General features: G+C 37.8%; 1 protein-coding gene across 1 annotated transcript; it reads left to right on the forward strand.

The window, feature by feature from the left end:
- Nucleotides 1-7,415: 7,415 nt before the first annotated feature.
- Nucleotides 7,416-11,264, forward strand: nkx2.2b (NK2 homeobox 2b). Its single transcript, XM_037751027.1, has 2 exons — nt 7,416-7,769; nt 10,696-11,264. The coding sequence occupies exons 1-2, from the start codon at nt 7,535-7,537 to the stop codon at nt 11,256-11,258; spliced, it is 798 nt and encodes a 265-aa protein (XP_037606955.1). The 5' UTR covers nt 7,416-7,534; the 3' UTR covers nt 11,259-11,264.
- Nucleotides 11,265-11,711: the final 447 nt, after the last annotated feature.

The following is an 11,711-nucleotide window of genomic DNA, read 5'->3' on the forward strand; positions in this document are numbered from 1 at the left end:
CAAGAGAGAAGGAGACTTCTATACAACCAGAGGAGTCGCCCCCTGCTGGCTGGAAGAGAGAATGCAGGTTTAAGACTCTTCAGCGTTGGCTTCACTTCTCAGACCCGGAGGTTGACCTCTGGGTTTTTTAACGGGGGTTAAAGCTCTGACGCTCTGAAAGTGAAGGAGTGTTTCTTGGCTGGGAGCAAAATGACGTTATAGATATCTGGAATAAGAATTCTGACAAATTCACAATGGCTCACAATGTGATTACGACTAGTCAAAATGCCGCTGTAGATATCTCTAATGTTTATTCTGGATTGTCAAGTTAAACGAAACCATAAACGGCCTGAAATCATGAGTCATAAACCCTCCCCCAACACTATATGAGCACATAGCATCAGTGGTTCTCCCACTCAATCTTCTTGTTTTCCTCATCAGAAACTAATCAGTGAGACGATCAGACAGTTAATCCAGATTACCTGGAGGTGAAACAGCAAGTGAACACACCTAATGCAGGTAATAATCCCTCATTATTACACAGGAGCACAGCTGTGGGTCAAAGTGGAAGCATTTCTGTGTTTCATGGACACACGGGGAGAAGTAATGGACCTGTTTTCTGTAACATTAATGCAATTAATCTGTATCATTATAATGTTATAAAATAATATAAAAGTAGAAATCTAGGGATCCAGAAGCAGCTTTAAGAGCATGAAGACAACAATAGCACACCATAAATACTCCCACACTGACTTCTTACTTGAAGGCATCATTTTTAATTCAATGGCGCCTCCTTTTGGACAATTCTCTTCATTACAGTGTTTCTTCCTCAGTGGAGAGAGGATCATCTTTTGATGGAATATTTACAGGTCTGTAAATTACAAATGATCAATAATCCCTCCAAAATACCACATTAAGACGCCAAGACCTCGAGGAACAACAGAGAAAAAAACATGCTGTGATTTGGGATCAAAAACTTTTTGACATTTGGAGATTTCTGTATTTTTCTGCGATCGGATGGCGAGCACTCAGAAACCCCCTTATTGTCAATCCTGCTAGGAAAGCCATCCATCCTCTGAATGCTCTAGGTCTCTAGTCTGATCCATCCATCCTCTGAATGCTCTAGGTCTCTAGTCTGATCCATCCATCCTCTGAATGCTCTAGGTCTCTAGTCTGATCCATCCATCCTCTGAATGCTCTAGGTCTCTAGTTTGATCCATCCATCCTCTGAATGCTCTAGGTCTCTAGTCTGATCCATCCATCCTCTGAATGCTCTAGGTCTCTAGTCTGATCCATCCATCCTCTGAATGCTCTAGGTCTCTAGTTTGAGCCATCCATCCTCTGAATGCTCTAGGTCTCTAGTTTGATATATCCATCCTCTGAATACTCTAGGTCTCTAGTTTGTGGCTGTAAAGTTTCATGAGGCTGTGATTATCCTAGAGGTCACCACAGGTCATTTTATGCAGTGAGGTCAATGAAATGTCTCCTATGGGGACTAACATCATCACACATGAATACAGTTGGGCTCATTGGATCCAACAGAGTCTCAGCTTTACAGTGAGACCCAATTTATGTAATTCAAGACTGTTTAGGGACCCCAGTATGCAGAAATATTAACATATTTATACTGGGACCTCTTTGAAAATGGCAATGCCAGTTTTTCCTCTCTAAAGTGTCGCCCAACTTTGAAGCGTTATTTAACCTCTTTCCTGACAAGGTGCCGATGGATTCCTGAGGTTTTCTAGTTTCATATGATATCTGTGTCTTCACTCTAGCTTTAAAACTGAACCTGCTGGAGCCTCTGAAAGACAGTACAGTCAGTCGGGTCACATGTTGAGCTGCAGCTGCTCAGCCTGCCAGCAGAGAGCAGTCTGAGCTCAGGGTTGAACAGTTGGACTCATTAATGTCTATTTAAAGCTGCAGTCAGGGATTTAAGGGATGTTTGTCATTTCCTTTACATGTTTTCAGGATTACAGAACATCTGATTTTCTTCACCTATCAAAGTCTCCTCCTGACGTTTTAATCTACTGAGCATGATCAGAGGATGCTATTTGCACCCATTATTTTCAATCTGGAGTCTTAGCTGCTCATCTTATATGTGATACCTGCAGAATGTGGATGCAAGATGAATATTTTTACAATCTCAAAAGCCACTTAAAGGGGAAAAAAACAAGAAAACTTTGAACTTTTAAAGGGTTTAAATAATGAATAATAATAAATAATTAAATAAGGATGTATTTGTGCTCACAGTAACAATTAAAAATGCACTTGTAAACACAACTTATAATGAAAATTAAAAGGTTACAACTGCACCTTGGTCCAATTAATAAAGCCTGTATTTTACTTTTTGAGTATTATTGTTATGTTGGGTTTTTTTTAGCCTATATTGTTTCTATTCCTTTAATTTCTTTCTCTTTATTTTTCTTTTTTTTCTTTTCTTTTTAATTTGTTTAATTGTTTTGGTGCTATTTGCATTTATTTTATATATTTTTTGCTGCTTTTATTTACTAAGATTTCGTTTATTTTGTAATATTTTCTATTATTGTTTTAATTTATTCATTTATTTATTTTTTTGTATTATTCCGTTTATATGAGGCGGAAACTGAACCTAGGTCCCTTAAATAACAATTGTTTCATGTAATTGTTATGTTTATTTTTATTTATTACATTTTGATTTTACATTTTTTTTATTATGTTTGTTTTTATATTGTTTTCATTTTTATTGTATGTTATTATATTTGATTTATTTCCTTATTTCAATTTAATTACATTTTTCATGTTTATTTTGTAAAGTTTTCATTTGAATTTATAATTTCATTATTACATTTTTATTTTTTATGAGAATCGCAGTTTGATTTTGTACAAAATAATTAAGAAGTCTTTTATGCTTTATTATATTATTATTATTATTATTATTATTATATGATAAATCAACTTCTTTGTTTTGTCTTATGTCGTCTTTTAGCCTATATTATTTCTATTCATTTCATTTCTTTCTTTGTTTTATTTAATTTATTTTTTCATTTTTTGCTGTTTTTTCTTCATTTGATATTTTCTTTTTTCATTTTGTGTTATTTGCATTTATTTTATTTATTTAATTGAATTTTTTATTAGTTTTATTTGATTATATTTGTTGTATTATTTGTTTTTACACTATTAGCATTTATTTTATTTAATACTTATTTTTTTTATTCTGTTTATATGAGGCTGAAACTGAACCTGGGTCCCTTAAATAACAATTATTTCATTTAATTGTTATTTTTATTTATTAAGTTTTGATTTTACATTTTTTTTATTTATTTGTTTTTATATTTTCATTGTTATTGTACTTTACAATATTTAATTTATTTCCATATTTCAATATAATTTAATTTAATTTGTCATGTTTACGGTGTATTGTTTTCATTTGATTTTATATTTTACTTATTACATTTTTATTTTTTATGAGAATCGCAGTTTGATTTTGTACAAATTAATTAATAATTATTTTTTATTAAATTATTATTATTATTATTATTATTACTATTATATGATAAATCAACTGTGGATAGCTGCTGATGCTGGAAATGGGAACTGGTTTGTGTGTGTGGTCATGAATATAGAAAACAGTCTATTGAAGGCAGCAGGCTGAATACCATGACAACTCCCAGCAGCCTCACATGTATTCTCAGCAGTGTGTGTGTGTGTGTGTGTGTGTGTGTCAGTCAGCCCATTATAAAGTGTTCAGGGGGAATAAATGGGATAAATGTGGAGGCTGTGCCGTCTTTGTGGCCGCCGGCTCGTCGTGTGTTTGTTTGCAGAGTTCGACCACCCAGCAGGAACACACACACACACACACACACACACACTGAGAGCTCAATTCATTGTCACACACATCACACACACACACACAGAAAAGTGGAAACTAAAACTTAACCAAACATACAAACTCTGCCGTAAAAGACGTCCCCTAAAAATCAGAATAGTCCTAATGAAGTCTGGTTAAGACGTGTTTCTGATACATTTCCTCCTCTTAACAAGTCATTTACTCTCATATTTAGCCTTATGCTTTATTAAAATATAAGAAAATGATGTGGATGTGTGACATTATCCCAGTCTGAGTAGTTTCAGGTCAGAAAAGAAGACAGAAGAAGGCTGATCAGATCTATAAATCTTTCTTTCTTGACACATTTGACTTCCACTGAACACATTATTAGTATGTTTTAATGACTCGTTAACAGACTAACTATCTGGAAAACATGTAGTTTCTTTTGCTATGTATCTTTTAGCTTTAATTATTGATTAATCTGTTAAGTCAATAAAACTATATTAACTTGGGAACAACATGTAAATTAAAGAGCTGTATTTCTTTTTCTCTTGTGATGAAGCCAGGCTAGCAGTTTCCCCCCGCTTCCAGTCTTTGTGCTAAGCTAGGCTAAACAAATCCTGGATGAACAACAACCCTTCTCTCCTAAAAATTAACTTTATATATTACTAAATGTTGTTTGTTTTCCACATATATTTTTAATAAACTGACCGATGGCTCCGTTCTGAAGCAGCCAAATGAAATTCAGTCGTTTTATTATGGTGCTTTTCCTGCTGTGACCCGTCAAAATGTCTTCAAAAGGATTTAGATTATAGATTAAACACTGATTAAGTATTTGTAAGAAGTCATAAAGTCATGAAGAGGTGCAGAAATGATTTCTCTTGAGGGACAATAAAGATGTGAACTGTTTGTGTATTAGTGAGTCCATCAGCTGGTGTGTCAACACTCAGACTCTTCAGTTAATCCTCACAACAAACACTCTGATAACCATCTGAAATGTGATGATTTCTAAATGCAGTTCTGGATGTGCAGTGGTTGGACGGTCACAAAAATCTGTATGAAGTGCACAAAGCTTTGTGTAAATGGTTGCTGAAGACACTAATGGCGTTTACTTATTTATTCATTTTAATATGAATTTGGGGTTTTTAATAAGAGGGAAAAACTTCACATGGTGGTATTATTGTATAAGCTGATTCAGACTCAGTTTGTTTAAATTTGACAAATTTTACGCCAACAAAGTAATAAATATATATATATATATATAGTTTTGTTTGCAAAAACATTAAGAGCTTTAATTTAGAAAATAAAAATAAAGTATAATTGAGTTAATTGAGAGACTCCAGAATTTAGTATTTCTAAAATCATATGGTCCTGTAAATAATATGAATGTTATTAAATTAGAGAATTTTTTTATTAACTTAATCTAATGTTATCCTATTTAAAGTTTTCATTTTATATTTTATTTATTTATTTATTTATTCACTTTTTGTATAATTTATCTTTTTTATAATAATAATAATAATAATAATAATAATAATGAATTTATTTATATAGCACTTTTCAAAACAGATGTCATATTATCCAGTAAATAATATGAATATTACTAAATTAGAGAAATTGTTTATTGACTTAATCTCATGTTATCTTATTTAAAGTTTTCATTTTATATTTGATCTATTTATTTATTTGAATAATTATTTATTTATTCACTTTTTGTGTAATTAAAATTTTTTTATAATAATAATTATAATAATAATACTAAAATATACATATATATATATATACATAAATGTGTATAAATATACACTAGTCTAGTCTAGTGATGGAGGAGCTGGAGGTCTAGTGATGGAGGAGCTGGAGGTCTAATGATGGAGGAGCTGGAGGTTTAGTGATGGAGGAACTAGAGGTCTAATGATGGAGGAGCTGGAGGCTGGAGGTCTAATGATGGAGGAGCTGGAGGTTTAGTGATGGAGGAGCTGGAGGCTGGAGGTCTAGTGATGGAGGAGCTGGAGGTCTAGTGATGGAGGAGCTGGAGGCTGGAGGTCTAGTGATGGAGGAGCTGGAGGTCTACTGATGGAGGAGCTGGAGATCTAATGATGGAGGAGCTGGATGTCTAGTGATGGAGAAGCTGGAGGTCTAGTGATGGAGGAGCTGGAGGTCTAGTGATGGAGGAGCTGGAGGTCTAATGATGGAGGAGCTGGAGGTCTAGTGATGGAGGAGCTGGAGGCTGGAGGTGTAGTGATGGAGGAGCTGGAGGTCTAATGATGGAGGAGCTGGATGTCTAGTGATGGAGGAGCTGGAGGCTGGAGGTGTAGTGATGGAGGAGCTGGAGGTGTAATGATGGAGGAGCTGGAGGTCTAGTGATGGAGGAGCTGGAGGCTGGAGGTGTAGTGATGGAGGAGCTGGAGGTCTAATGATGGAGGAGCTGGAGGCTGAAGGTCTAATGATGGAGGAGCTGGAGGTTTAGTGATGGAGGAGCTGGAGGCTGGAGGTCTAGTGATGGAGGAGCTGGAGGTCTAGTGATGGAGGAGCTGGAGGCTGGAGGTCTAGTGATGGAGGAGCTGGAGGTCTACTGATGGAGGAGCTGGAGGTCTAATGATGGAGGAGCTGGATGTCTAGTGATGGAGAAGCTGGAGGTCTAGTGATGGAGGAGCTGGAGGTCTAGTGATGGAGGAGCTGGAGGTCTAATGATGGAGGAGCTGGAGGTCTAGTGATGGAGGAGCTGGAGGCTGGAGGTGTAGTGATGGAGGAGCTGGAGGTCTAATGATGGAGGAGCTGGATGTCTAGTGATGGAGGAGCTGGAGGCTGGAGGTGTAGTGATGGAGGAGCTGGAGGTCTAATGATGGAGGAGCTGGAGGCTGGAGGTCTAATGATGGAGGAGCTGGAGGTTTAGTGATGGAGGAGCTGGAGGCTGGAGGTCTAGTGATGGAGGAGCTGGAGGTCTAGTGATGGAGGAGCTGGAGGCTGGAGGTCTAGTGATGGAGGAGCTGGAGGCTGGAGGTCTAGTGATGGAGGAGCTGGAGGTCTAGTGATGGAGGAGCTGGAGGCTGGAGGTCTAGTGATGGAGGAGCTGGAGGTCTACTGATGGAGGAGCTGGAGGTCTAATGATGGAGGAGCTGGAGGCTGGAGGTCTAATGATGGAGGAGCTGGAGGCTGGAGGTCTAGTGATGGAGGAGCTGGAGGTCTACTGATGGAGGAGCTGGAGATCTAATGATGGAGGAGCTGGATGTCTAGTGATGGAGAAGCTGGAGGTCTAGTGATGGAGGAGCTGGAGGTGTAGTGATGGAGGAGCAGGAGGTCTAATGATGGAGGAGCTGGAGGTCTAGTGATGGAGGAGCTGGAGGCTGGAGGTGTAGTGATGGAGGAGCTGGAGGTCTAATGATGGAGGAGCTGGATGTCTAGTGATGGAGGAGGTGGAGGCCTCCATCATTACACCTCCAGCTCCTCCCTGAAGCTCTATCAGTGGGTCTTCACTCTGAACCACTTGACCCTCTTGGACCCGCCTCCGTCTCTTTTACCGGCGCACACACCGTTAAAAAGACCGGAGGACGCGCTCTCAGGTCTCCTCGTGTCTTCCCTCATGTCTACTTCATGCTGTTAGATCCTCTCCGGTTCTCTCCGGTGCTCCCGCTCCGTTTGACCGGCCTTCATGGACCGGATCCCTCCTGGTTCTGCTCCTCTCTAACGGGCTGCAGAATCTGAATCATCTCTGGAACACAAACCTGGAACCTTTTCTCTCCTCTCTGCGTCATGTCTTTATGCACCAACACTAAAGCGCGCTTCTCCGTGAGGGACATCCTGGATCTACCGGACCAGACCTCCGGTACCGGGACATGCGGCTCCGGTACCGAGGAGACCGAGCTGGAGGACACCACCGAGCAGGTCCCCCGGTCGGAGACAACAACCGGGCAGAAGTGTGGATTTAGCGGCCGGAGTGGAAGCTTCAGCCGGTGGAGCCGCGGATCCGGTAACCTGCACTTCTCATGTGAGGATGCTTTTATGTTTTTAACTTATATGTTTTTAACTATGTCTTTATTGTTTTTTTTGTTATACAAACATCAGCATTATTATGCAATATATTCAATACAGGATTTACTTTAACAAACATAACATCCCCCACACACCTTTTCCCTTTCTCACAGGACCAAAATCAATACACAGCTTCACAGTATCGATCAGACAATTAAACAGTTAAATGGCACCTCTAACAACATGAAGATACACATAAACAGAAAATAAATAATAAATAAAATAAAAAGATTTTCAAAAACAAGAGTCCATTGCCTTCTGAAGGTCTTTAAACTTACATGTTAGTATATTTATATCATATGATTTATATCTTTTATATTTATATCTCATTTCTGAGTTTAAACTCTTGAACTCCCGTGCGTAATTACCAAATCTACCTAATGTAGCTTATTCATATTCTTAGATATCAACATCTAGGCGACTTCAAACAGGTTATTTAGTAAATCCATCTTCAGTTTTACAACTAAAATAATTTAAAAAATGAAATTTAATCCTCATTTGTGAATCTAAACTCTTGAATCTGACTCTTCTACTCGAGCATAATTACCAAATCCACTTAATTGTAGCTAATCATGGCACCTGCACTTTATGATCCATTTATTTATCTACATTTTGATTTGAATGTTTTTATGTTTGCTTTTACTGCCAAGAGCTGCTAAACTGTTTTTCGTTGTTTTCAATGACAATGACAATAAAGTCTCTATTGTATTCTATTCTATTCTATTCTATTCTATTCCATTAATTCTCTTAAATATCAACATCTAGGCGACTTTAAACAGGTTATTTATTAAATCCAGCTTCAGTTTTAATACTAAAATAATAAAAAATGACATTTAATCCTCATTTCTGCTCCACACATCAGTGCGTAACTGGAGACTCTCTCTTTGCCTCTTTTACATCTTTCATTGGTAGATTTTACATTATGTTGTTATTTTATGTCATTAATTAAATCACTGTAACCTGCACTTCTCATGTGAGGACACCAAGTTTTTAAACATACATTCCTTTTTTTAATATATATTTATATTGAATTTTACATATAGACATATATACACATACAGACAGACTAACAATATTAATATTAATAATTAAATTATACAATTAAATGTTTAGTCAGAATTTCAAAGAAAGAGAGACATGACATTTCATGTACTTCACTTATCTAACAAAGAAAACAAATTAAATTAAAGATAAGACAAAATAAATAAATACCTCAAAGAAGAAGAACAAAACAAATAATTAATGAAATAAAATAAATAAAATAAATAAAATAAATAAAATAAATAAAATAAATAAACAACAATTTCAACAACAGCACTCAACAACACACAACAGTTTCAATGTGACTCCAACAAAGGTTTCCAAACATTTCCTAATTCTACTGTTTTTCCTCTGGTTATATATGTAAGTCTCTCCAGTACAACACTTTTAAACATACATATTCATAATTTAGTATATTTATATCATATGATTTATATCTTTTATATTTATATCTTATTTCTGAATCTAAACTCTTGAACTCTCGTGCGTAATTACCAAATCTACCTAATTGTAGCTTATTAATCTTCTTAAATATCAACATCTAATATCGACTTCAAACAGATTATTTAGTAAATCCATCTTCAGTTTTACCACTAAAATAAAAAAAATTACATTTAATCCTCATTTCTGCTCCACACATCAGTGCGTAACTGGAGAGTCTCTCTGTCTCTTTTACATCTTTCATTGTCAGATTTTACATGATATTGTCATTTTATGTCATTAATTAAATCACTGCCTCGTTATTAATGTTCATGTTAAGCTCAGACATTTAGTTTAAATGGTTGCTGATGTTTAGTTTGTGTCCTTTTTAACAAGGACACTAAGAGAGGAGCTGTCCAATCGAATAAAAATCGTATTTTGTGTGAATGGAGTTCAACACTGAGCTGGTCAATTCAGAGTGAAAGGAAATAAAACAGAACAACTTAAACAAACATGTAAACTTTAACTGATTTATGAAGGAAATCAGAGGAACGACTTCAGTCTTTTTCAGTGTTGGCCGGCCAATAGAGGGCGTCCCTGAGTCACACACAAAAAACATTACTACTACTACTACTACTACTACTAATAATAATAATAATAAAAATAATAATAATAATAATAATAATAATTATAATTATAATTATACAAATTATACAAATTGTCAATATTTGTGTTTTAAATATGGAATGCACCCAGTAATATGTGTAATTTGATTGTAATGTGATTATATTTTGTATTAATAATCTGAATCTGTAAAGTAACTAAAGTTGTCAGATAAATGTAGTGGAGTAAAAAGTCTAATATCCTCTGAGATGGAGTGGAGGTGGAGGAGAAAGTAGAAAGTAGCAGAACATGGAAATACTCAAGTAAAGTAGAAGTACCTCAAAATTGTATTTAAGTACCTAGTTATATTCCACCACTGAGTACATTTTATGCTGTTGTGTTTTTTTAAAAGCATTATTAACTTTTCCTGTTGGAATAAAATAATTGATAATTATTTAACTGCAAAGTAGTAATTCGTTTTTGATTTGGTACTACTGAGAGTAATCAAGAGAGTAATCAGAGTACTACTGAGAGTAATCAGTAGTACTACTGACAGTAATCAGAGTACAACTGACAGTAATCAGACTACTACTGAGAGTAATCAGACTACTACTGAGAGTAATCAGATTACTACGGACAGTAATCAGAGTACTACTGACAGTAATCAGAGTACAACTGACAGTAATCAGACTACTACTGAGAGTAATCAGACTACTACTGAGAGTAATCAGATTACTACGGACAGTAATCAGAGTACTACTGACAGTAATCAGAGTAATCATGAGAGTAATCAGATTCCTTGTCCTGTCTCCCTGCAGTGCACGGTATTTCCGTAGAGTCCCATACGGAGTCCAGGTCTCCGGAGCTCTCCACGGACGAGTCCCCGGACGCGGATCCGGAGCGGCGGGATGCGGCGAGTGACGCGGCGCAGAAGAGCCGCGGCAGGAAGCGGCGCGTCCTCTTCTCCAAAGCGCAGACCTTCGAGCTGGAGCGGCGCTTCCGGCAGCAGCGCTACCTGTCCGCCCCCGAGAGAGAACACCTGGCCGGGCTGATCCGCCTCACCCCGAACCAGGTGAAGATCTGGTTCCAGAACCACCGATACAAGATGAAGCGCTCTGAGCAGCACTGCAGCCTGGAGGCGCTGCAGCTGCAGCTGCTGCCGTCACACCGCGTTACCATCCCGCTGCTGAAGCCCTGCGACCGGATCACAGCGCAGGACCTGGAGGTGACGCTGCAGTCCGGGTCCGGGTCTGGGCTGAGCCTGCCTCTGTGCGCCTACAGCCAGCTGTTGCACCCCGGCTACGGCCCGGAGCACACCGGCCTGCCGCAGCAGCACCCGGGCCTGCAGCAGCTGGCGCACATGTTCCACTGGAGCTGGTGAGGCCCAACCTTTACCTGAGGGACACAGCTCCCAAAACATGAACAAGTTACGATACGATACGATAAGATAAGTTACGATACGATACGATACGATACGATACGGTACGATACGATACGATACGATACGATACGATACAAATTTATTGTCAGTTTGCACTGATATTCATTTTGCATCCATAGGCAGCTCAGTTTGAGAGAAAGTAAACAACCAATAGACATCCTGTTACCATAAACAGACAGACGAGTAAGACCCATCTGCATTTAGCATAAAACAATATGCTCCAATCATAACATGGCAAACTGCAGCCCAACAGGCAACAACAGCTGTCAGTGTGTCAGTGTGCTGACTTGACTATGACTTGTCCCAAACTGCATGTGATGATCATAAAGTGGGCATGTCTGTAAAGGGGAGACTCGTGGGTACCCATAGAACCCATTTACATTCACTGATCTG

This window comes from Sebastes umbrosus, chromosome 18, assembly GCF_015220745.1.
Source record: "Sebastes umbrosus isolate fSebUmb1 chromosome 18, fSebUmb1.pri, whole genome shotgun sequence".
In the NCBI taxonomy this organism is placed as follows: domain Eukaryota; kingdom Metazoa; phylum Chordata; class Actinopteri; order Perciformes; family Sebastidae; genus Sebastes; species Sebastes umbrosus.